Here is a 26241-nt window from a genome sequence, read left to right as displayed (position 1 = left end):
CTGCCTACAATTAATGGAAGGAAGGAACAAAGGTAAATACGTTGGTAGATGTTGCAAGAGAAAATCCCCCATAAAACTGTGACTGTAGGGGTTCTGGTGCTAGGTATTAGGCCTATTGTATTATGTTAACACATCTATCCGTTTCAATACCTTGGGTGTAGTATACTGTAGTTAAATATTTAAATTATCCACGGATAACCATTTTGTGGATGCGGATAGCCATTCGCGGATGCAGGTGCCAATGAAGGAAGTGCGGATCCGGATATTATTTTGTATATCCGTGCAGGGCTCTACTGATAACCTAGATGATAGGTTGTTCTATGTGCGTCCATGCATGATAGTGGCAGATAACCTAGATGTTAGGCTCTGTAAAAACAATAATTCTCATCATGCATAATTGTACAGGTCTGTGAATAAGTGTGATGATGGTGATAGCTGGTTTTTAAACAACAGAACCTTGAGGTTATCAGCTGCATTAAGTATTTGGTATATTCAAAGTTTCTTTGATGATGATTATTATAGGTACAATGGGGACATCTGCGTTGTTATCGGTCACGCTTCGTGATTTATAAGGCTTAACCAGCATAAAATCGGCAGTATTAGAAATGCATGTTTTGCATGTATGTTTTGTTGAGTTTATTATTTGCAGAACTGTGAAAATATTTTTAAAAATAAGTATTGAAGACAAATATTACGAAGAAAAATTAAACTTGTGAAATGACAAGACAAGTAACTAAAATAGGTCACCGTATCGCTTAACTGATACATGAACACATCTGAATATCACACATATATAATGATACTTAACACTTTTCATACAAAAAGGAATAGAAATGTTCCTACGGAATTGCATTTATCACCATCTTCAATAGTTTAAATCAATTAATCATAAGGAGCACGCTTAAATCGGGATTTAAAAACGGTCCAATAACGGACCATTTATATTGGTATTTTAAAACACTCCTCAATGCTCTTCTTATAGAAGACCGCCTTGTTTTGCCCTACATCAGCTGATCGCTCAGACCTTGATGTTGGTGCCACGTTTGGCCGGTAGAAACATAGGGAGCGCCCTCTCTATCTGTTTTTTTGCTCGAAGCTTGCGACTTCCACTTCCTATTAAGCTCTTTGAGTATTTGACCAAAGAGAATGAGTATTTGACTGTATTATAGACCAAAGAGGAGCACATGACTGGCCACTGTACCCCATACTGCCGTCTGGTTTCATTATTAGAACTACTATCAATCAGCCTTGAATCGACAGAACGAGGAAACGTGTGGGAGTTTAAAATAACATGAAAATGACTGATACTGCTCTGAAAATCAGGAGATCAGTCTCGGTGACTGGGAAGAACGGTGAAAAATCGGGAGACTTGGCACGTCTGTGTACCTATTAGATCGTCTGTAACGTTTCAATTGTGTACATGTTACAGTGAACATGTTTTTTTCAACCATGGCAGGGTATTCATTTCGAGAGCAGGCAGACATTTTTATGTATGGCTGCACGAATGGTAATGGACACGAGGATGCATAGCTGTGTAGAGGTCATTTCCAGACTGAAGACAGCAGAGTCATCCAACCTTTGCTGGAGTTTATCGTCGCGTTGTTAAGACAGGATCCATAGCACCACAGACAGTTGGTTGAGGAAGACCAAGAGTTGCTCGTATGCCTGATCAGGAAGAACACATTCTCCAGTCTGTCGAAGAAGATCCAGGCATTAGCACAAGGCAAGTGGCCATGGCATGTGGTACATCTCAAAGTACAGCATGGAGGATACTTCATGAGCAGCTCCTGTATTCGTATCATTTTCAACGCGTGCAGGGCCTTTCACCTGCCGACGACCTACCACGGGAGAACTTTTGCTGATAGTTTCTTGTACAAACTGCCAATTCATTGTTTGTCTCTTCAATTTTGTTTACAGATGAGGCAACATTTGGAAGAGATGGAATAACAAACTTCCACAACCAACACACATGGGCAGTTCTTAATCCCTGGGCTATACATCAACATCAGTTTAGTATTAATGTGTGGGCTGGAATTGTAGGCAACTGTCTGGTAGGTCCATACCTTCTCCCAGTACGCCTTGCAGGTGCTTCTAGAGAGACTTTATTCAGAACACTCTCCCAGACTTGCTAGAAGATGTGCCCCTGTAAATAAGAAGAAACATGTGGTTTATGCAAGACGGGGCTCCAGCACATTTTAGTCTCATTGTTTGAGATGCACTGGCTGGTATCTACCATGACAGATGGAAAAATAGAGGAGGATCAGTTCCATGGACTGCACGTTCCCCCGATGTCAATCCTTTGAATTTTTATCTCTGGGGATACCTTAAACAATGGGTTTATGCAGCAGACACCCCAAATGAAGGAACTCTTCTTCGAAGTGTCATGGAAAGTTGCAAAACCATTCAACACCATCAGGGAGTATTTGAAAGGGTGCGACAGTCCACGACTTGAAGAGTGCATGTGTGTCTAGATGCAAGAGGAGGACATTTCGAGCATTTGATATGAGTATATGTGTTAAAAACACTTCCTAACAGGCTGACAATGTCGATATCAGAAACAGATTAATATGTCACTTTAAAATGTTCTTTCATTAATAACATTATGAACTTTAATAAATTGAAAACAAAGGATTCTGGGACATACATTTATATGAACTTTTACTTGTTCAGGTCTAAGGAGCCCATCCTTAAAGTTTGTAAAAATATTTTTGAATCACCCTGTATATATAATCTGCTTTATGTTGTACTGACACAGATAAGTCTTCTGGCAACGATGGGATAGGAAAGGGCTAGGAGTGTGAAGGAACCGACCATGGTCTTATTTAAGGTACAGCCCCAGCATTTGTTTGGTGTGAAAATGGGAGATATAAAAAACCATCTTCAGGCCTGCCGACAGTGGGGTTCAAACCCACTATCTCCCAAATGCAAGCTGATAGCTACATGACCCAAACTGCACAGCCACTTGTTCGGTAGCCTTTACTGTGATTGTATAATGCTCATTATGCAAAGCAACTTTATAGTTGATAAGGTTACAAATAATGTACTACTAAGAACTGGTGCAGATCATGAACTGAACTATTAAGGACTGTGAAATGCCCAAAAATCTATTATCTGGGTCACAGGATCATTATCCAAATATCTATCTACTTACCTGAACTCTGATGGTAGGACCATAATTTGAGCCTACTTTTCGATCCCCACAGCCCCCAGGCCAAGCTCGTGTATACTTGGGATCAGCCAATAATGAGATCGCCTTATTACCACTACTGAAGTACGAGCCAACGGGACTTAGAATGACAAAGAGCATTGCTGAATCAGCAGAAGCAACTCCAAGCGTAGGCTGCAACATAAAACCATTACAATTTTACATAAGGTTGGGAAAAAAATTACTAGTTAACCATTTGCAAAAAAGGGTAATTGGCTGTATATTCTCCTTCAAATGATAAGTATTATCTAAGAGAATTAGAACAGAAATGACGAGAGAGGAATAGGCAGTCATACGTATGCTCTGTGGAGCTAAAATAAAAGTACCTTATAACAGAACATAGGGTACATAATGATAAGTATTATCTATGAGAATTAGAACAGAAATGACGAGAGAGGAATAGGCAGTCATACGTATGCTCTGTGGAGCTGAAAAAAAAAAAGTACCTTATAACAGAACATGGGGTACATATTTTCCCTCTATACCAATGAATAATGGGCACGGAGGTGGGTAATTAACAGATAATCTATTTATGATGAAAATCAGACTGCAGTCAAAGTTTTTGACAGAATGAGTTCATAGTTTAAAGAAGCTACAGGGGTTCATGTTTGTGTATTGTGTTCGTGGATCATTTATCACAAATAATAATATAATTAATAATAATAATATTAATGGCCAGATTCTCAGAATGAACAATGACAGCCTCATCAAAAGGACTCTCAAGCTTGCTCTCTCAATGAAAGTCAAGAACAACTGGCTTATTGAAATAGAAAAAGACCTTCAGGAAATTGGCATCCCACAGGAAATTATTCAAGATAGACTCCAATTCAAAAAAGCAGTCAACAACCATCATTTTGCTGAGAAAGTGAATACCAGGACCAATAAATCATGGACTGAAGAGACTTCAATGCAAAAAATGGGAAAAGAAAATGAAGGATTGGAATACATCTAGGAAAAGCATGGGCTTGGTGAGTGGAAAGAGAGTGGTGAATTATTCATTAACTTGTGTGCTGAATATGATCTGGTTATTGAAGGGGTGCTTTTCCCTCATGAGGAGTGCCACAAAGTCACATACATGTCACCTGACCACCGCACACAAAAACAAATTGATCATGTGGCAGTAAGTCGTAAATGGAGGTGCTCACTTCCTGATGTGCAGAATATGAGAGGAGCGTACGTTGGGTCTGATCATCAACAGGTGATGGCTTGGTTTAACTTCAAGATATCCAGAAACACAAGAATTTTGCAGAGGTGATGTATACTTTATGACACTGCAAAGCTGGAGGAGGAGTCAATAGTAGAAGATTTCAAGTTACAGTTGAAGAACTGGTTTGAAGTTTCAGATCTAGAAGCTACTAAAAGAGTAGAAAAAACATGGGAAGCCATTAAAAAAGACTTTAATAGAGACCTCCAAAGAGTCCTTAGGACATGGGGAGTTGCTTAGGAAAGACTGGATCGCCAACGAGACATGAGAGAAGATCAACCAGTTTAGAGAGACGAAGCAACTTATTCTCAACTCTAAGACAGAGTACATAAAAAGAGAGCTCAAGAAGAAATCCAGTGACCTAGACGGGCAAATAAAGAGAAGTGCTCAGAATGACCAATGTAAGGAGGTTGAAGAATACGCAAGCAAAGCCGAAACAGCCACAAGTAAAGGTCATATGAAGAAACTACACTGGATCACGAGGATATTATCTGAAAGGAGTCATAAGCAGAAGTGTCCCATTCATAGCAAAAGAGTGGCTATACTTACTGGAGCATATGAACAATTGGCTAGATGGAAGGAGAGATATGAATTTAATTTTGAATGGTCTGTATTGAACAGTGATTACAATTAAATTAAAAATTAAGAGTAAACAATGCAATGTGCTCCTTTTCCATGTATTCTATTAGTTCTTCTGTCTTACTGTTAAGGATCAAGATATTTATAGCTGTAATCTTCGTTGCTGGTTGCCCACTTTTCACAGTTCCCCCAGGATGAGAACATCAGGACCTGCGCGTCGCTTTTGGGCCAGAGGGAGACACCCTAACCATTTCTGAGGCCTCGACTCACTCTCAATCATTTTATAGGACGATTGGGTCACCACATCCAAAGTCATTTTATATCTACTGCCCAGATTCTTTAAGATCGCCCCTAACTTGGAGAAACAGACTCCTTTGGCAGCTGCCCCTAACACGGAGTGCAGATGCTGCTAGATGGACTTTTGTAGTACAGTATTAGCTCCATCAAGGGACCATCAGCCCTCTTACAGAGTCTCACCTGCCAGAAGCCATTGGATTCTTTAGATTGTACTTGTATTTATCACCAAGTCCAGGGCTGTCTCTCCCGTTATCTCCACTGTACCGAAGTTCACCTTCTCTGCTGTAGATTCCGTTGAGGTCTTCACTTGTAACCCTAAGCTGAGACCCTTGCCACATGTTATACACTGGTTCAGTGCTCTGGGACTCACACAGGCAAGGGCACTATTTCCTGGGTAGGGCTGCCTCCAAAGAGGATATCATATCATCCCAAATTGCATTAAAACAATAACTGAGGAGAAACTAAGCAAGGAGAAGGCTGGCTTCTGGGAGAGTCACAGTTGTGTAGATTTGATTTTCTTTGGATCATCAATGAGCAGAGTTGAGAATGGAACTCTTACTACGACATGCTCTTTGTGGTTTGAGAAGGCATTTGATTCAGTTGACCAGGACGTTATGTGGCGGTTATTACTGAAGTATGGCATTCCACCCAAGATAGTCAGCCTGATCAAAGAGACATACAATGGCTACGAGTGTTGAATAGTTCGCGAAGGTAAACTAACAGAAGAGTTTGAAGTAACCTCTGTGGGAGGGGGTTTATAGTGGAGACTGTTAGATAGATTAGAAGATCTAGATTATGCAGACAATACAATATTTGCTTGCTGATATATACCTTCCAGCATTTAAAGTGAAACTCAAAGAGCTAGAAGTTAAGGCTTGGAAAGCAGGACTCAAGATTAATTCCAGCAAGACCAAGGATATGAGGTTGTTCTGAAATATCCAAAAACGATTTATTCTAGACAGCCAGGAAATTGAAAATGTGGATCAATTTTGCTACCTGGGAAGTATGGTAGGCAAACAAGGTGGGGCGTGATAAGGATATTAAGCCACGCATAAGGAAGGCCAATGGTGCTTTTGTGCAGCTCTATTGATTATGGAGAAACCATACCATATCTCAACGAACGAAATTGAGGATCTTCAAGAGTAATGTCAAGTCTGTCTGTCCTTTATGCATGCAAGACCTAGAAAGTTAATACAGGACTTGCTAAGATGCTCCAAACCATTGTAAACTGGTGTTTGCACAGGATCCTAAATATTCATTAGCCACACATGATCAGTAAAGATGATCTATAGGAAGTGACTGGGGAAACACCTACTGGAAACTAAATCAGACAGGGAAGTGGAGGTGGATAGTGGAGGTGAATAGGATACCCATTGAGGAAGCAGGATGGAGTCATCGAGAACCAAGCTCTGGAGTGGAACTCTCAGGGACAACAAAAGAGTTTGTCCATGGCAGACCTGGAAGAGGTCTGTCCTGCAGAAGGCAAGCAAGGCAGGGAAGTACTGGGGAGAACTTCGTCGGATTGCCTGCAACAGAGTCCGCTGGTGAACATTCATCGAAGCCCTATGCTTCTAAAGGAGTCACAGGAAATAACTCGTGTCAAGTAAGTCAATATCAAGAAGTAGTATCAAAGACTCGTTAAGCATTCTGCACCATCACCTTTATTTTTCATAATTATCAATCTAGCCCGCTTTGTGTGATAATCCCCTATGAATATGCTGCATTTTCCTTCTGTAAAGTATGAGCCCAAGCAGCTTTTTATTTGTGCATACATTTTTTTCTCCACGTTGTAACATTACGTCTACTAGCGGTTTTGTAAAATTCAGGATCCTTGTGGTGACATACAGTATGCGTGCTGATATTCTTATGAATATATATACTGTATATTGTAATAAAGAAATTACTTAAATGTTGTAAAAGAATAGATAGCAGTCAATGACAACAGGACAAGGAGGGTAGAAGAGTCACTCGTATGAGCTGTACACGCAATCCTGATTTAGTGCCAGGGTTCCTGACCCAGCCTTGACCTTGTGCTGTTATCTCCTGTAATACGTCACTTGTGAACAGACACAGAAACTGCTTTCAACATCAGGAATGTCTCGGTAATATTTTATCTCCTACAGTGATAATAATTAGTGTTACCAGACTAGAAATATACAAGAAATGATGTTACGGGATATATTAGATATATTCCTTCCGAGTATTTCCTGTGAACTAACTTTGCTTTAATTTATGTGGTAAAGAGCTTTATAGAAGAATCTTTAAAAAAAAAGTTTTTATAAAGCGATCTATTTTACAATATAAATAAATAAATAAATAAATAAATAAATAAATAAATAAATAAATAAATAAATAAATAAATAAATAAATAAATAAATAAATAAATGTGAGCAGAAAGAGAGAATAGGACATCTTCAGAACTTTTTGCAACAGGTTAAAATATACACCAGTCTAACAAGTCTCTCTTCCTTTGTGAATTCTGCTTGGGACATGTGGATGAAATACTATGGGAGACCTGGAGAGAAAACAAGTTCATTTAAAAACGATACCACCAAAAAAGTCTAAAAAATTCAACATCTGGTTTAATTTTTCAGACAACATAAAACTGATACAAAGAGACTAAACAAAACTACATTCCAACACACAGCAGTAAAAATTACATAACAAAATCTTAATTGTGAAAAATTATTCTGGGACCTATCGTACAATGAACAGTCTGTAAAAATCTATATGTCGTCTTGTTAAACATGGCAGAAACCTGGCTACCATAGTAGGAAACCTATGCAGAAGTTTAAAAGTTGCTTTTCAACACCAACATTCTTTGCGAGCGTGCATCCTGCGAGTGTACTGATGTTACATTTATGAATTCTACACTTTGCAATAATGGTTATTGCTTTGATCATTTTACAGGAGGCTCTTACATGCATTGCCCCTGAAACACTTATAATCCTGACCAACTGTAATGAAGTCACATAAGTCAACAGTCCTATGTGTGTACTGTATATATGCAAATAATCCTTGCATATTTTTTTTATTCAAAATTGAATGGTGAAAATTTAGGGTGTGGGTATTATTTGTGCCAAGGTCTGTACAGTACTCCAGGACTTAGAAAAATCTGGAAGTTGGTATTTTTCTGCCCACTCTGTTGGCAAATCTGCTCCCACCAAAAACTAAGAAACATACTGCGTTATTTATGTAGCGCCAATTTAAGTAATAGCCGGTGAGAGTTCTCGTTATAGGTCTTTCATGGCTAGAAAAACCCACATTAATCGTGCTGTGAGAGGAAGGTAAGATGTAGACAGGAGTTCCATATGTGATTGGAGGAAAAATAAGGCTCATCTTGACATGGACAAGCAGTAACCCCTATGCATTTCGTGGACGAGAAGCGAAGTTTCCAGAACTTGAAAACATGGTACGCAAATATGAGACTAAAAATATTGTTTGGATATGCAGTCACGAGTGAAATGTGTCAACTGACAGGTCTAGCAAAGCAAGAGAGTTAAAAATGGTGGGTTGTAGGGCTAGCCGTGGATGACTATCCCGCATTTCTGAACAAAATACAGTAACTGCACAATGTCTTCCAGCCAATATGAAGAAAATATTGTGATTTTCCCCAGAGCTGTTTATCACTTTGCACCAGTGAAATCATATTTAATTCGCAAATTGGTAATGCAGATCAGATGCATTAATTATACTGTAGTATTTACAGTTTTGAAGAAGAAAAGAAGGTCTGCAATAGTGGGTATGGCACATACTGAGAACCATGTGGTAACGATAGCTTTTTTAATATGGCTCAAAAATCCCTATAGTATTAAACTTTGTAATATACTTTGGTTAAACAAGAACCCTTTCACTGATTCATCCATTACTATGACTAATTTTGGCATGCATTGTTTTTTCAGTCATTAATATTTACAAACTGCAGCGGTTATACTTAATATGACTGATCATTACCCGTCAAATAATGACTGACTGATGCAAACAAACATGCAAGTTTAAAACGAAAGGTGGGAGAACGTGTTTTCGCAATAAGTGCAATATCACCGATGGCAGTTAACCAGTTAGAAATAAAGCCTGAGGTAAATCAACGCTTAATTTTAAAACTAGGTACTGAAATGAAATCAGAATGTGATACTTCAAAATACAGCAATGTGCATAACTGATTTCAGAGATTAGATTCTCTTGTCTATTTAAATTTCAGAAAGGCTTGTTCCCACGCAAATTTATAGCAAAAAGGTGATCATTACTGGGGCTTGAAGTATGTTTTCATGACATACATGCATACTTAAGTAAGGTTAGGCGATGCTGTTAGAGTAAGAAAAATGAAATGTTTGCGACAGAAGCCTAAGGAGTGGTAATATTACAATGGACAATAAAATTGAACGTGCACATTCACATAGCATCGGAATCAGAAAATGACTAACAAGTAAGCCGCAGTATGGGAATAATCCGTGAAAAGGCAAGTTTTGAACTAAATGATCATAGTTTCATAGAGATTTTAATGCCTTTGCTTGTATCTTTCCTGACTTTTATGAAAAATCATACACATTACAACATTCTGGCATGGTGAATACAGTAGAACCTCGATAATTCAAAACCAGTTAATTCAAAATCCCACCTAATTCGAAGAAGCTCTCATTCCCGGAAACATGAGGTACGGTTTTGCATGTTATTTAAATTGTTTAATTTGAAATACGGATAATTCGTAATTCGAAGAACAATGTCTGTCCCATTACCGAAATTCAGACTTTTAATTCAAAACTGCCTTTATATTTAAAAAAACTAGTTTTTCCAGAGTAATTTAAATTCGTAATTTATCCGTGTCAGAATGCGTCTTCCGGAACGTGCTGGGGTAGATTTCAGTACTTTCACTCACTTTGGTGAGTCTACGGTGTGCTTCATAATTGCTAAGTTCAAGTAAAATCTTAATTCTTTTGTATTCAGCGTTTTAAGGAATGCCATAATATCAAGTGGCAGGCAGTGTGCAGAGAAGCAGAATCCGCAAACACCGGCGATGCCGACAGCTGATGAAAAAGTGCGACTCATATAATAAATTCGTGCGCACCGAATAATATTGTCAATGCGGATGAAAGTGCATTGTTTTCTTTTAATGCAGAGCCCAAATAGACTTACTGTTTTATAGGAGGGAAGTGTCAGTCAGTAAATCGTACAAGGGGGGACGGGGGTCATTGCACTGTGTTGCAATGCACATGGAAGCGAGAGACTTCTTCCCCTCGTCATAGGGAAGTTTGATAAGCCACAATGTTTTAAGGGGCGTCGGTCACTTTCCGTGCAAGTACAGGACATCTAAAATGCATTCAGTACAGTAATCCAATGAATAAAGGACTTGCAAAAGAGAGCCAGCCTAATTTGTCCTGGTCTTAGAATCGTGTGTTTTTTCTTTCAATGTGCGAGGTTATGTTTGCCAGTGATTTATCCAAAGCATTTGAAAGGTTTAAACTGTGAATCAAGGTGATTGCATGCATTCATGCGTCTTAGAATACTTTGCGACACGGCAAAGGTCCGCATTTCTGAATTATGAGAGAAGTATCATGGTGGGAAATCGTACAAGGATAGTCACTGTACTGTGTTCTAATGCAGACGGAAGCGAGAGACTTTCTTCCCTCGTCATAGGAAAGTTCGATAAACCATGATGTTTTAAGGTCATCGGGTACTTTCCGTGCAAGTACAGGACATCTGAAATGCATTCAGTTCAGTAATCCAATGAATAAAGGACTTGCTCAAGGGAGCCAGCATAGATTTCTCCTCATCTTTGAATCATGCTTTTTTTTCGTTCGTTGCATGAGGGTTATGTTTGTCAGTGAGTTATCCAAGTGAATACTGTATTGTGAATTTGAATACTGTAAATGCACCTTGTTGGATACATTTTGGAAATCATCTTTTTCCATGGCATTTCAACAGTTTAAACTGTGAATCAAGGTTAACTGCTTGCAGTACAGGGCTTAGAACATTTTTTGACACGGCAAGGGTTGGCATTTCTGAATTACAAGTTGGTGGTTAATTCGAAATAACATAATTTGAAGTCCGATTTTTGTGTCCCAACGACTTTGAATTAACAAGGTGTTACTGTAATTTTTTTGCCATTGTGAATTCTTGTTATAACTGACCTTCTTCTATGGCTGTACAGTTCATTGTAAACCTTGGCCTCTTCAACATCTTCCACCATTTATCTTGATGCAATGCTTAAAGCTCTCCACTTTGTATAGCCCATTTCCCGAAGTTCTTCAGTGTCTCCATCCATCCATCCATCCATCCATCCATCCATCCATCTGGTTCTCTGTTGACCTCGTCCTCTCTGTCAGCCTAGATTTCCCTTTAATATATTTTTAGGTACTTTAGTATCACTCTTCTGTGCTACATGCCTGGCCCACCACAATCTGGCTGATTTCACTATTCTTCTAATATAGGTGGATCTTTATAAATGGTGTACAATTCATGATTAGACCCTCTCGTCCATGCTCCTCTTTCACAGATTGGGCTGATAATTCTTCAAAGTATCTTTCTTTCGAAGGGATCCAGCATTCAGGTATCTTTTGCTGTTTACGGCCAACTTTCAGAGGCATATGTCAGCACAGGCCTTATGTGCATTTTGTAGATGGTTAATTTGGTAGTACGAGTCAACAGCCTTGAGGAGAGGGGTTTTGTTAGAGCAAAATAAGCTCTGTTGGCTGCAATTAATCTCTGGTTAATTTCATAGGTGGTTTCATTTGAGTAGGTGACTGTCTATTCCAGATATTCAAACTGCTCAACTCTCTCAAAGGTGTAATTGCCCACAATGACTGAGGCTGGCATGTTCTCCTTACGTGCTTTTCCAACAGCCAGATATTTAGTTTTCTGCTGGTTGATATTCAATCCTATTTTCCTACCGGCCTTTTCAAGGGCGAGAATGTCTCTTCCATTGCCTTTCCAGTTCTTGCCACTATATATCATCAGCATAAACAAGTATCTGCACTGATCTATAGAAAATTGTTCTCCTATTCAGGAGGTTTGCATCTCTCATCACCTTCTCCAATGGCAATGTTAAAAAGAAGACATGCCAGCGCATGTCTCCCTGCTGTACCCCATTTTGATTATCCAATAAATCAGACATCAATCCTCCTGTTCTTATACTACTTCGTGTCTCACTAGTCATTCTCACCAGCCTTACAAATTTTCCAGGAATTACCAGTTCAATCATAGCATGATATAATTGCTCTGCCTATACTGTCATGTGCTGCTTTGTAATCAATGAAGAGGTGATGGGTGCCAATTCTAAATTTGATTGTCTTCTCTAAAATTTGCCTCAAGATGAAGATCTTATCTATAGTTGATTTTCCTGGGATAAATCCACATTGATATGACACACACTCTCAAAACAATTGGGAGAAGATGGTCAAATAGTACATTGAAGAATACTTTGTATCCCAAGTTAAGTAGTGTAATTCTTCTACAGCTTTCACACTTAAGCTGATCTTTCTTATATATAGGACACACAATTCCTTCTTCTTATTGCTGGGGCATTTCATCCTCATCCCATTCTGAAGTAACTATTTTATTTTGGAAAGTCTGTTCCAATTCACTGCCACCTTGGTTGAGCAGTTCTGCTGGAATATAACCTGTTCCTGTTGCCTTCTTCAATTTCTTCATTGCAGTTCTCACTTCTAGAGTTGGTGGGCCTATATTTTCATTAGGGTCATTTTCTCCTTGCACATCTATTGAGTTTCTTGGTATCATTATGAAATGAGTGTATCAAAGTGTTGACACCACCGTTCACATATCTCTTCATCCTCACTAACGATTTTCCCTGTTGCATCCTCAATTAGGCTAGTTTTGCCACAGAAGGGTTTCTGTGCAACATTTGCCTTTCTACAGAATTTCCTCACCTCATTCCGATTCCTCAGACGCTCCATTCCTTCGATATTTGCCTTCAGCCACTGACTCTTTCTTCTTTGATTGATCTTCATTTCAATCCTCCATTTTTCTTTATAGACTTCCACCATTCTTCTTGTACAATATGATTGTAATGTTCTTCTGTATGCCTTGTTCTTCTCTTGTTATTTCACACTCACTGTCAAACCATGGATATCTTTTATATCTTGCTTCAATTCCCAGCGTTTCATTAGCTGACATCTCCACTGCATTTTTAATCATTTCCCCCTGATATTCAATGCTGTTCTTCAGCATTTTCAACAATCTGTGTTATCCTCTTCTGGTAATGATTTTTAATTTCAGATGATTCTAGAGCTGTTACATTGTACTTAGGTATGTTGGGTTGGGTTCCCTCACTCGTGCCCATACCAAGAAGTGGTCCGAGTCTATATTTGGGCACCTGAGGCTCTTCACATCCAAGAGATCTGACTTGTGCCTCGCATCTAACAACACATGATCAATCTGGTTAACTATGTTTCTATCTGACAACGTCCATGCTCCTTTATAACTACAGTGTCATTTAAAAGAGCGTTAAGGGATACAGCAGGATGCAAGTGACCTGCGCATTTCTGGCCTTTCAGTGATCGTGCTACTACAATATCATTACTAGCTATTATTATTATTATTATCATCATCATCATCATCATTGCTGTTGTATGTATGTCTCACTGTGGTGAAATTTTATTTCAGTTATATTTTGACTGTGTTTAAATTGTGTCTTCTAGTATTAATTATGGTAGTATTACTTATGACTTGAATGTATACTAATTGGTTTAGTGTAAGAGAAGCCCCAATGGCCTTAACTACACCAATAAAGACATTTATCTATCTATCTATTTATCTATCTTTGTGTTGGAACAATGGCGAGCCCACTGCAAATAATATGAATCTCATTCCATTATCATTGCTTATGGTATGTTTGCTGTGGGGTCCAATTATTGGTTTATATATGTGTTCCCTTCCCACCTGAGCATTTAGGTCACCAGTAACTATTTTAATGTCATGGCCTGGGCAGCCATCATATGCTCTTTCCATAAGTTCATAGAACAATTCTCTCTCTTTTTTCCTCAGATTCCTCTGTTGGTGTATGGGCATTGATTAATGAGTAATTAAAGAATTTCCCCTTTATTCTGTATACGAATAGTCTTGGACTAATAGGTGTAAACCTAATTAGGCCTACAATGTGTTTTAACTGGTGGTATACGTCAAATCCTGTACCGAACTTGTACTTCTCCTCACTACAGCTACAGAATATCCTAGGCTTCTTGCTTTTCTAGAATTCCACTTCCAATCCACCTTACTTCTTGCAGAGCTCTGATACTCTGCTTCAGTTTCATTGTTTGGTTCAAAGGCACCTCCTGGGCGATACAGTAAAACCTCGTTAATTTGCAATAGTTGGGACACAAAAATCAGGCTTCGAATTACGTGATTTCGAATTAACCGCCAACTTGTAATTCAGAAATGCCAACACTTGCCGTGTCACAAAATATTCTAAGAGCCGTTACTGCATGCAATTAACCTTGATTCACAGTTTAAAGTTTAAAACTTTCAAATCCTATAGAAAAATAACTATTTCCAAAATGTATCCAATAAGGTGCATTTACAGTATTAAAATAATGCACTTGGAAAACGTACTGACAAACATAACCTCAAACGAAAACAAAAGAAAGCATAATTCAAAGACAAAGAGAAATGTATGCTGGCTACGCTGTGCAAACGCTTTATTCAATGGATTACTGTATAACTCCACCATTGTCCGGTCCCAAGTCCGGAATGGGAAAGGAGGAGGGTTAGCTGGCTTGGCAACAAGCTGTAAAAACTGCTAACACCGAGTGTCGAGCGGCGGTAAATAACTCGAATGCCGCTCAACACTCGGCTACGGACGGATGAGCCCCTTTGGGTGGGGCGATGGTCCCCTCAATGTAGGAAATGACACTGGAATCCATCATCTGTGTTTTTGGCCCAATGGCAAAACGGACGGAGGAACCTCCTTTTTGTGGTTCTCAACGGTCGTGGAGGCGGATGAGGTAATGCCAGACGGACTGGTTGTGAAGGTGCAACTCAATGGTATTTCGAGTCTGCAGCAGTCCGTTGCAGTCGTGGTACTAGAACCTGCACGTTGTATTTCATTTGTACCGCAAGGTATAGTTCCGAGATTATAGTGTGTGGGTCCTTAAACAAAATCCTGCTTATGGCACTTTTTCCTGCTGTCACACCCTTCAACTCAAGTCTAATGGTGATGGGATAAGGACGGTAGAGGCAGGTTTTCGGGTGAAACTGGAAGCCTCTAGTTCGGACCTGCACTTTGGCAGCAGATGTGTGATGGTCGCCTTTGGGACCCCGTGACTACTCAGGAATTCGGTCCTGCATCTGTGTTTGGGCAGGCCTATTTAGGATCACCGCTGCCCACCCTGAATGGGGAAGGCCCCAGAAAATGTGGGCTGAACATCGGTAGTTACACTCTCAGCTGGCTGGGAGGCTGCATCCAACGGGTCAAAAAATGAAGATTACCAAAACTCTAATTATAGGAACCTGGAATGTTTGAACCCTACTTGATTTGAAAGACAATAACAGACCCTGAGAGAAGAACAGTGCTTGACACCCATGAGGTTGGTCAAATGAACATTGATATTGCTGCCTTAAGTACAAACCAGACTGTCCAGCGAAGGTAAACTTACCGAGTTCAGCTCAAGTTACACAATCTTCTGGAAGGGAAAAGATGAGGGAGAACACCGCATTCATGATGTTGGATTCGCTGTGAAGACCACATTGGTGAATGATTATCAGCTAACTCTGTCAGCGTAAGAATCATGACTCTTCAAATCCCACTCTCTGGAGCTAACTCTATGATACTCATCTCCGCATATGTTCCCACCTTGGATGCTGATGCAGAAGCTAAAGACCAATTCTACAACCTGCTAAGCACTACCATCATCAAAGTACCACCAAGAGACAAGCTCTTATTACTTGACGATTTCAACGCCAGAGCTCGTAAAGATCACCAATAATGGGGCAATGTGATGGGAAAACATGGACTTGGCAACTGTAATGCCAATAGTCTACTGCTCCTTGGTTTATGGCTGAGCATGAGCTCTTTATTACTAATACTCAGTTCTGCCTGCCTAATTGCTACAAGAACACTTGGATGCATCCTCGCTCAAAGCACTGGCACATATTTGACTATAATATTATCACCAGGCAATGTGATAAAAAAAGATGTCCTTGTTACAAGGACCACCAGAAACTTCGATGACTGCTGGACAGATCATAAGTTCCTTTCTTGCTGGTTGAGTATCTCAATCTGTCGCAAACCAAAAAGATCCTCCCACAACCTGCCCAGAAAGAAATTCAATACTTCTAAACTTCAAATTTTTTTTTTTTTTGCTAGGGGCTTTACGTCGCACCGACACAGATAGGTCTTATGGCGACGATGGGATAGGAAAGGCCTAGGAGTTGGAAGGAAGCGGCCGTGGCCTTAATTAAGGTACAGCCCCAGCATTTGCCTGGTGTGAAAATGGGAAACCACGGAAAACCATTTTCAGGGCTGCCGATAGTGGGATTCGAACCTACTATCTCCCGGATGCAAGCTCACAGCCGCGCGCCTCTACACGCACGGCCAACTCGCCCGGTAAACTTCAAATTGAATCCATTGCTACAGATTACAGAAATCCAATTTTAAACAAACTGGCTAGTCATCCAGTCAGCAGTCAAAGTACAAATCAGGAGTGGGCCATGCTTCAGAAGGTCATCACTGAGTCAGCTGAGGAAACAATTGGTTTTATGAGGAAAAAAAGACGAGATTAGTTTGATGAAAATAATAAAGAAGTTAAGTGTCTGATCAATGCCAAATGGGAAGCCCATCTACCATATCTTCAAGATCTGTCTTCCAATGTGAAGAAATCAGGCACAAATTAGGGAAATCAAGAATAACTGGTGGCAACAAAAAGCTGAAGAACTGCAAAGACTATCGGATGCCCACGACCTGCAAAACTTCTATGCTGGCATAAAAGAAAATATATGGTCCAATTCAATCTTCACCCGGGTCACTGAAGAGTGCTGACAACCCCATCATTTTAACTGATAATGGAGAAATTTTAGAGCATTGGAAAGAATATTTCTCTGGACTTTTAAGTCGTGCCTCCAATGTCGCTGAAGACTTTCTTCGGAATGGCCCTCAGCAGCTCCAACAACCATGGATGGCAGTCCCACCCATTCAATCAACTAAAACAGAAAGGCTCCTGGACCTGATAATATCCCTGACACTGCTGATGATGAACCATTCTCACAGCAAGAAGTCGAGCGCATTATCCTCTTACAAAATGACAAAGCTCCAGGTTGGAATGGTATATCAGCTAATATAATTAAAAACATTCATTTCTGTTTTCCGTCTCTGTTCACTATTTTTTCCAACAGATGTTTATCCTTAAATGTATTTCCTTCCTCCTGGAAACTTGCAATGGTTAAAATAATACCCAAAGATTTCTCCACTGTTAAATCCTTCAGACCTATCTGCCTATTACCAGTACTTGGAAAGATTTTGAAGAAGTTACTGAGTGAGTAATGTACCATGTATTTAAAGTTAAAAATTTCATTGTTCCGTATTGAAGAATATAACAATTAAAATTGAAATAATTGATAAGGAGATTCCACCTATTCAATACCAAAAAATAAGAAATGTAGTGAATTACATTCAAGGCAGGAGTTGAGTATGGATGAGAAAAATCGAAATGAAGGTGGAAATTATTATTATTATTTTTTTTTTTTTGAGAAAAGATAGAAAACCCCAATTCTATTTTCCATGCCTTACAAAGTTCCTACCCACATTTTCTACCTCCCATAACCCACCCTCCTAACCCACCCTAAACTACCCCTCCTTCATCTCCCTACCTTATTCCTTCCTCAACACCATTTAATCTTCAATTTCTTTCAATCTTTTCTTTTTTCCACTATTCCTCTTCCTCTATTAATTTATTCTATCTTTTCTAAAAAAAACCATTTCCACCTTCATTTCGATTTTTCTCATCCATACTCAACTCCTGCCTTGAATGTAATTCACTACATTTCTTATTTTTTGGTATTGAATAGGTGGAATCTCCTTATCAATTATTTCAATTTTAATGTACCATGTGCATAGTCACAATCTCCTAAGCCAAAAGCAATATGGATTCACGCATCAGAGGTCAACTGAGGGTGCCGTCCTTGATGCACTTAGATGGATCCAACAAATCTTTTCATTAAAAAAGGTAGCTATTTTAATCTCTCTGCATATAAAAGGCACTTTCGATAATGCCTGGTGGCCAAAAACTTTATCTCAGTTAAAGACAAAACAATGTCCCAGAAATTTATAATACAAGCGTACTTTCAAAATCAAAAAGTTACACTTAAAATTGGAACTGCAGCCAGTACCAAACATGTAGTCAACGGGTGTCCACAGGGACCCAATTGCAGCCCTGGATTTTGGAACATTTTGTATGACGACCTTCTGCGGCAGCCTCTCCCAACAGGCTGTGATGTCACTGTCTATGCCGATGATGCCCTTCTAATCGAAGCTGACAATGTACAGGAACTCAATGCACGTGCAAATGCAACCATTGATATCTTTCACAATTGGGGGAGAACAACAAACTCCAGTTCAATCCAACAAAGACCAAAGCTATGGTAGTCACTAGAAGAAAGACAGTGAAAAATCCAAAAATAATGATGATTGGTCACAGAATAACCTTGGAAGATCCTGTATTTAGGGGTTATGCTAAATAAACACCTCACTTTTAGGGCTCATTTCCATAGAGTGAAAAACAATGCCAGCAAATTCATGCAAGATATAACTGTTGCCTGCAGGCTTTCATGGGGACTCAATTCTGACGTACTGCAAGTAATCTACAACACAATTTAATGCAACTTCAAAGAGGATCTGCTCTTCAAATTTCCTGTGCCTGCTGCACGTCCACTGATGCTGCACTTATCACTCCAGGAACTGAACCATTATTTTTTACTGCAATTTGTAGGGCTGAGCTTACTTTACTCAAGAAAAATAGAATCTCATCAGTGCCCAATATCAAGATCACCGTGGAGGAACAGAGCAATTATTTTCAATCTGGACATCCTAGTACCCTTAAGAAACTTGTCAGCGATAGCTGCTCAAGCTCTCATGACTCTATAATATATACAGATGGCTCACGCATACCGGACAATGATGAGTATGACCAAGTTGGGTGTGCCTTTGTGGTATATGAAAACAATCTTGAAATATTTTCAGAACAACATAAGCTTTCTTCAGACTCTTCAGTTTTTCAAGCTGAACTTTGTGCCATAAAGTCAGCACTGCACTAGTGCAGAGATAATGGCAAAAATGCAAAGGTATACAGTGACTTACAAGCAGCACTAAATGCAATAAATAACAAGTATAATTTAAATCCAATAGCTGTTGATATAAGATCCATAATCCAGAATGGCCCTACATGTGTTTATGCTGGGTTCGAGGACACAAGGGATCAATTAGAAATGAGAAAGCAGACCTGTTAGCAAAAGAAGCTGCAAAATCTGCGATGGAAGTGGAAATGATAAATCTCCGATATGTTACCTGAAAAGGAAGCTTAGAAATCAAACATCTCTTCAGTGGAATAACATCTGGATAACAAACACACAAGGATCCGTAACGAGAGAACTGTTCTTTCCTGAGATCCAGCATTGATTCTAGTGCAAGGTGCTTATGCCTAATTTTGTGCTTACACAATTTCTATCTGGCCATGACAAATTTAAATCATATTTCAAGTGATTGAACATCAATGTCTCACATGATTACTTATGCTTTTCTGGATCCTCTCAAACAGTGCAGCATTTAATTTTTGATTGTCCTGCTTTCGAAAGACCAAAATATACCCTAGTACACCTGAACTTTTGTGACACTGAATTGAACAAACCTCTATTTCATAAATTTAAAAAACAATATTGTTATAATAATGTTTTTAACTTTTAACTTTTGCTGGTGGAAGCGCTCAAGTTTTTTGATATCACAGCGATAGTGCCCGCCCCTATACAGTAGCGTGGAAATGACAACAGCTTTGTACACCATGAGTTTGGTATGCAGTTGTAGGTCGTTATTCACGAAGACTGTGCATTAACCGTCCGAATGCTGCATGAGCAGCCCCAATTCTTTTATCAACATCTTGTTCACAGGCACACCATTTAGACAAGATGCTTCCAAGATATGAAAAGTGATCAACCTGCTCCAGTGTTGTGTCTAAAATGGAGATACTGAACCCAGGAAGAGTTAATCCTTGGGCAGGCGAATGGAGGAGGATAGGTTACCTAGGAGAATAATGGACTCTGTTATGGAGGGTAAGAGAAGTAGAGGGAGACCAAGACGACGATGGTTAGACTCGGTTTCTAACGATTTAAAGATAAGAGGTATAGAACTAAATGAGGCCACAACACTAGTTGCAAATCGAGGATTGTGGCGACGTTTAGTAAATTCTCAGAGGCTTGCAGACTTAACGCTGAAAGGCATAACAGTTTATAATGATAATGTATGTATGTATGTTTCATCCACTGCATCTTTAATAAGCTTTCATCATAATGTTCAATCTGTTGCAAATTGTATGTAATTGTTAAACTACGTCCCTAATATGCTTTTGCAAAATAGGATTCCCTTCTATTTTCATTGGAAATTCAATAATAATAATAATAATAATAATAATAATAATAATAATAATAATAATAATAATAATAATAATAATAATAATAATAATAATAATAACATCCCTCTAGAAGTGATACAAAATGGAGGTATACCCTTGAAAACTAGACTTCACACTCATCCTCTTGATATAGGAAACTGTGCAAGTACCTGACGACTTGCCTGAGTCTCAATGTGGTTTCCGAACCTCCAGAAGCACAACAGATATGATCTGTGCTAGACAACTCCAAGAAAAAATGCAAAGAGCAACAGCAGCCTCTGCATTTAGTTTTCTATGATCTGGAAAAAGCTTTTCATTCAGTACCAAGATCTGGTATGTGGAAAGTATCGAGACATTTTGGATGTCCTGAAAGTTATGTGGAATTGGTTCAAGCTCTGCATGATGGCATGTCTGGACAGGTTCTTCATTGGTAACTCAGTATCTGATTCGTTCCCAATCACTCATGGATTGAAACAAGACTGTGTGCTTGCTCCTACACTCTTTGTGCTGTACATGGCTGTCATGCTGCACAAATTATATGCAAACAACTTAAAGGTATGGAGATTAAATTTCGTTTGGATGGAGACCTTTTCAATCTGGCAAGACTTCACTCACAAAGATGTACTCTGGTTACCCGGGTGGCAGAACTGCAGTATGCCGATGACACCGCATCTCCTGCTCTAACACCTGCAGAACTACAACAGTCAGTCAACTGCTTTAAAACTACATGTGATCACTTTGGTCTTGCCATTAATGTGAAAAAAAACAACCCAAAGGTACTTGCACAACCTGCCCAAGGATTAACTCTTCCTGGGTTCAGTATCTCCATCTTAGACACAACACTGGAGCAGGTTGATCACTTTTCATATCTTGGAAGCATCTTGTCTAAACGGTGTGCCTGTGAACAAGATGTTGATAAAAGAATTGGGGCTGCTCATGCAGCATTCGGACGGTTAATGCACAGTCTTCATGAATAACGACCTACAACTGCATACCAAACTCATGGTGTACAAAGCTGTTGTCATTTCCACGCTACTGTATAGGGGCGGGCACTATCGCCGTGATATCAAAAAACTTGAGCGCTTCCACCAGCAAAAACGGAGATACATCTTGAATATCAAGTGGGAGGACTATGTGACCAACACTGCAGTTCTCGACATAACACAGCTAAATAGCAGTGACGCAACAATCATCGCTCATCAACTGAGATGGTTAGGCCATGTTCACCGCATGAGTGATACCAGGTTTCCCTGCCAAATTCTTTATGGTAGACCTCATGGAGCCCCTCTTAAGCATTTTAAGGACCAGCTGAAACACATCATGAAGACAACTGGTATAAATATACAGACATGGGAAGAATGTGCTGAGGACCGTTCACTGTGGCGGAATACCGCATCCACCGCTGTCAACTTGTTTGAAAGAGAACGCCGCAGACATCAAGAGCCCAGGCGACAAGCAAGAAAACTGTTGATTACAACCCTGCCCTCCTACATCCATTCAGTGTGATTTGTGTGGGCGTATGTTTTATGCTAAGATTGGTCTGTTTAGTCATCATAAACACATCCATAAACTGAGTTGAACTGCTCACTTTATGCAGGAAGAAGTTATATATACTTGGATCAACAACTATACTGTATGCATTTTAGAAGCCCTGTACTTGCACGGAAAGTACCCGATGCCCTTAAAATACCTATGATGAGGGGAGAAAGTCTCTCGCCTCCATCTGCATTACAACACAGTACAGTAACTCTATCCTTGTACGATTTCCCGCCATGGCATTTCTCTCGTAATTCAGAAATGGCAACCCTTGCCACATCACGTTCTAAGACCCATTGATGCATTCACAGTTAATACCTTTCAAATGCAATGGAAAAACTATTTCCGAAATGTACCAACAAAGTACATTTACATTATTCAAATAATGCACTTGGATAAATCACTGGCAAACATAACTTCTTGCACTGAAAGGAAAAACACACGATTCAAAGACAAGGACAAATTATACTGGATCACCTGTGCAAAAGTTTTATTTTTTGGATTACTGTACTGTATGCATTTTTCAGATGTCTTGTACTTGCAGGGAAAGTGCCCAACGTCCTTAAAACATCATCGCTTATTGAACTTTCCTATGACGAGGGGAGGAAGGCTCTCGCTTCAATGCGCATTGCAACACAATACAATGACCCCCAGCCTCGTACGATTTCCTGGCTGGCACTTCTCTTCTTTAAAACCATAAGTCCGTTTGGGCTCGGCATCAAAAAAAAAAAAAAAAAAAAAAAAAAAAAAACAATGCAGTTTAATCGGCACTGCCATTGTTTGGTGCGTACAAATTGATTATCTGAGCCACGCTTTTTCGGCAACTGTCGACATTGTCAGTGTTGGCGGATTCTGCTTTTCCGTACACTGCTTGCTACGTGATATTGTTCCTTAAAACGCTCAATACAAAAGAATTACGATTTCACTCGAACTTAGCAAATATGAAGCACACTGTAGACACACCGAAGTGAATAAAAGTGCAGAAACTTACCCCTCCACGTTCCAGAAGACTTGTTCTATCATGACGCGGATAAATTTTTAATTTAAATTACCCTGTAAAATACTATTTTTTAAATGTAAATGCAGTTTTGGATTAAAAGTCTGAATTTCGGTAACGGGACCGACATTGTTCTTCGAATTACGAATGATCCACATTTCAAATTAAACAATTTAAATAACATGCAAAACCGTACCTCATGTTTCTGGCAACAAGAGCTTCTTAGAATTAGGCGGGATTTTGAATTAAACCATTTCGAATTACTACTGTACAGAGATCTCACACTCCAGGTTCCAATATATAAATCTGATTTACAATTTGTATTATTTTCTTTCTTTCATGAATTTTTTGTCCATTATCACTGTCTTTTCCCATACCATGTTTGTCTGCATTAATCAGTCCGGCTTTCTTTTGCTGACATTTCGCAACTTGATTTTTTACAGAGCGGGGTGTCAGTCCTACATCCAACCTCCTTCAGAGGATGGGTAATTTTTAGTCAGGGATTTTTGCCCTTAGCCTTTGGGGAACCAACCCCATATACTACATGGCAACAGCATCTTCACCAGAGCCCCATTAGCCACCCACCACTTTTCGAGATTCCTGCTGGGCCTTCACAGTTAACAAAATGGTCGTGGGGTTGTAAATGAATTATACTGACTTATATTTAACAAAGCTATGTAATTACAAAAAATGGACTTAACAGACCTTCTTTTTTGAAATTTCACTTCTTAAAATTAAATTTAAAAGTTTGTAAATCACCTATAACTGAATTTTGGAGTTGTTTTTTTTTGGTTTGAAATTGAGGGTGTCCTTTGTGAAACGCAAACTCTCTCCTTATACATTAAAAACTCTGCTACCATGCACTTACAACAAATGTATATATAATACGCAGACATACTTACATCAATTCCAATCAGTGTTGGTCTAATATACAAACTGGACTTTTCTGAATGAGGTACCCATTCTTGATCAATACTGACAAGGCGACAAATACACTTAACAAGTTCATCTCCGTCAAAAGTGGGTAGCCCACAACGAATGGCTGCCAAGTTCATTCGTTTCATATTCAAATCCGGACGGAATATTCGTATTCTTCCATCAACTCCTCGGTAAGCTTTCATTCCTTCAAACAACTAAAGAAATAAAATTCACAAATGCTTAAATTCATTGAGAATATCCTTAAAATGCTGTAATTCATGAACTCCTCAAGAGACAGTCAACAATAATGGTTTTCATACAGTCCTACTTACCTCCACAGCATAATGAAGCACTTTAGCAGCTGGATGAAGGGCTATATTTTCAATAGGCAATATTTGAGGTTGATGCCATCCTCCAAGAGATTCATAATAAAATATTTTCAACATATGATCAGTAAAGTATCTACCAAACTTTAAGTCTTTCACATCAGGTTTTGGATGAAGTTGATGAGGTCCTGCTAATCGTACTGACAAGTCAGAAAACTGTTGAGAATACAGTGCAACATACATTAAAATAAATATTTCAACAGATCACTTAAGCAAAAAGAAAACAATATAACAGCCTACTTAAATTTTCATTTTCTTTCATTACTGAATGCAATTATTTCAGGTCAAGATTTCAGAACTAATAATAATAATATTTGTTTTACGTCCCACTAAGTACTCTTTTACGGTTTTCGGAGACGCCGAGGTGCCGGAATTTAGTCCCGCAGGAGTTCTTTTACGTGCCAGTAAATCTACCGACACGAGGCTGACGTATTTGAGCACCTTCAAATACCACTGGACTGAGCCAGGATCGAACCTGCCAAGTTGGGGTCAGAAGGCCAGCGCCTTAACCGTCTGAGCCACTCAGCCCGGCAAATTTCAGAACTAGATAGAAATGGTTTCTTTCTTCCTCAGTAACTTGTCAGGCTGATAACACATGCCTCTGCAGAAAACTAATTCTGGATAACAAATCTTAACCAACATACATGCTATCATGGTGAAACACTGATACCCAAGAGGACAGTGACTAGTTCTGAGATCTTGACATGTGGGATAATCAAGAAATTATATTTCTCACACATATAAAAATATCTCATTATAATACAGTATGTTTACATACACTACGAAAATCACACAAAGGCCTCAGAATGAGGACCAGAATTTCATGCATTTGATACAAATTAATCACATATTTCCATTTATCCATGAAATGCTCACTTTCACTGAACTGCTAAAGAAAAAGAACCTCAAGCCTACATTTGATCATCGAAAGGAATTTGTCTCGTAAAACCATAAGATGCCTTTTTTTTTTTTTTTTTTTTGCATAATACTGTGTAATAAGAAGGGGAATGAATTTCAACAGCATCATCTTTTGCCATTTAATATTCAGTGGCCTCCAAACAAAAGTTTATGGTATACATAGGGCTATAACAGTCACAGTAAGCATAAGTTACCTCTGCCACATATAAATCACTACCCTCTGATATAAATACAGCAACTGATTATCAGTGAATGGCACATCTTACAAAATATAAATGCAGGAAATTATTTATCCAACAACTACCATAATTAATAAAAGCCCTTATCTCAGTTGTAAGTTATACTAAGAGCTGAAAGTATTGTATGTACATTCTGATTCAAGCCCATCTGGTATATTCATAGAACTTTAATAGGCCTACTTAAAGTGGCTCCCCTAATTTTATATTTCAGGGCCTCAGCAGCTTATGGGTTGTTCCTGTAAGGTTTCTGGTTGATATGCACTATAACTAAAAACACATACAGATCAGTATTGGGGAAACAAATTGACCATAGGTCCCTTTGAATCATTCTATCACCAAACATGTTTCTAAAGGCTC

General features: G+C 39.0%; 1 protein-coding gene across 3 annotated transcripts in view; it reads right to left on the bottom strand.

The window, feature by feature from the left end:
• Window positions 1-26241, bottom strand: part of Bcat (Branched chain amino acid transaminase) — an 83808-nt gene that overhangs the window by 43282 nt on the left and 14285 nt on the right. For all 3 annotated transcript variants that reach the window (XM_067144411.2, XM_067144413.2, XM_067144412.2), the window contains 3 exons: window positions 24674-24883; window positions 24326-24556; window positions 3152-3340 (listed from right to left, as the gene is read on the bottom strand). In XM_067144411.2, the coding sequence (XP_067000512.1) occupies window positions 3152-3340; window positions 24326-24556; window positions 24674-24883 (630 nt within the window). The remainder of the gene's footprint in view (window positions 1-3151; window positions 3341-24325; window positions 24557-24673; window positions 24884-26241) is intronic.

Source organism: Anabrus simplex, chromosome 3, assembly GCF_040414725.1.
Source record: "Anabrus simplex isolate iqAnaSimp1 chromosome 3, ASM4041472v1, whole genome shotgun sequence".
NCBI lineage: Eukaryota > Metazoa > Arthropoda > Insecta > Orthoptera > Tettigoniidae > Anabrus > Anabrus simplex.
The sequence above is the reverse complement of the archived record's forward strand: the minus strand, read 5'-3'. Positions and strand labels throughout refer to the sequence as shown.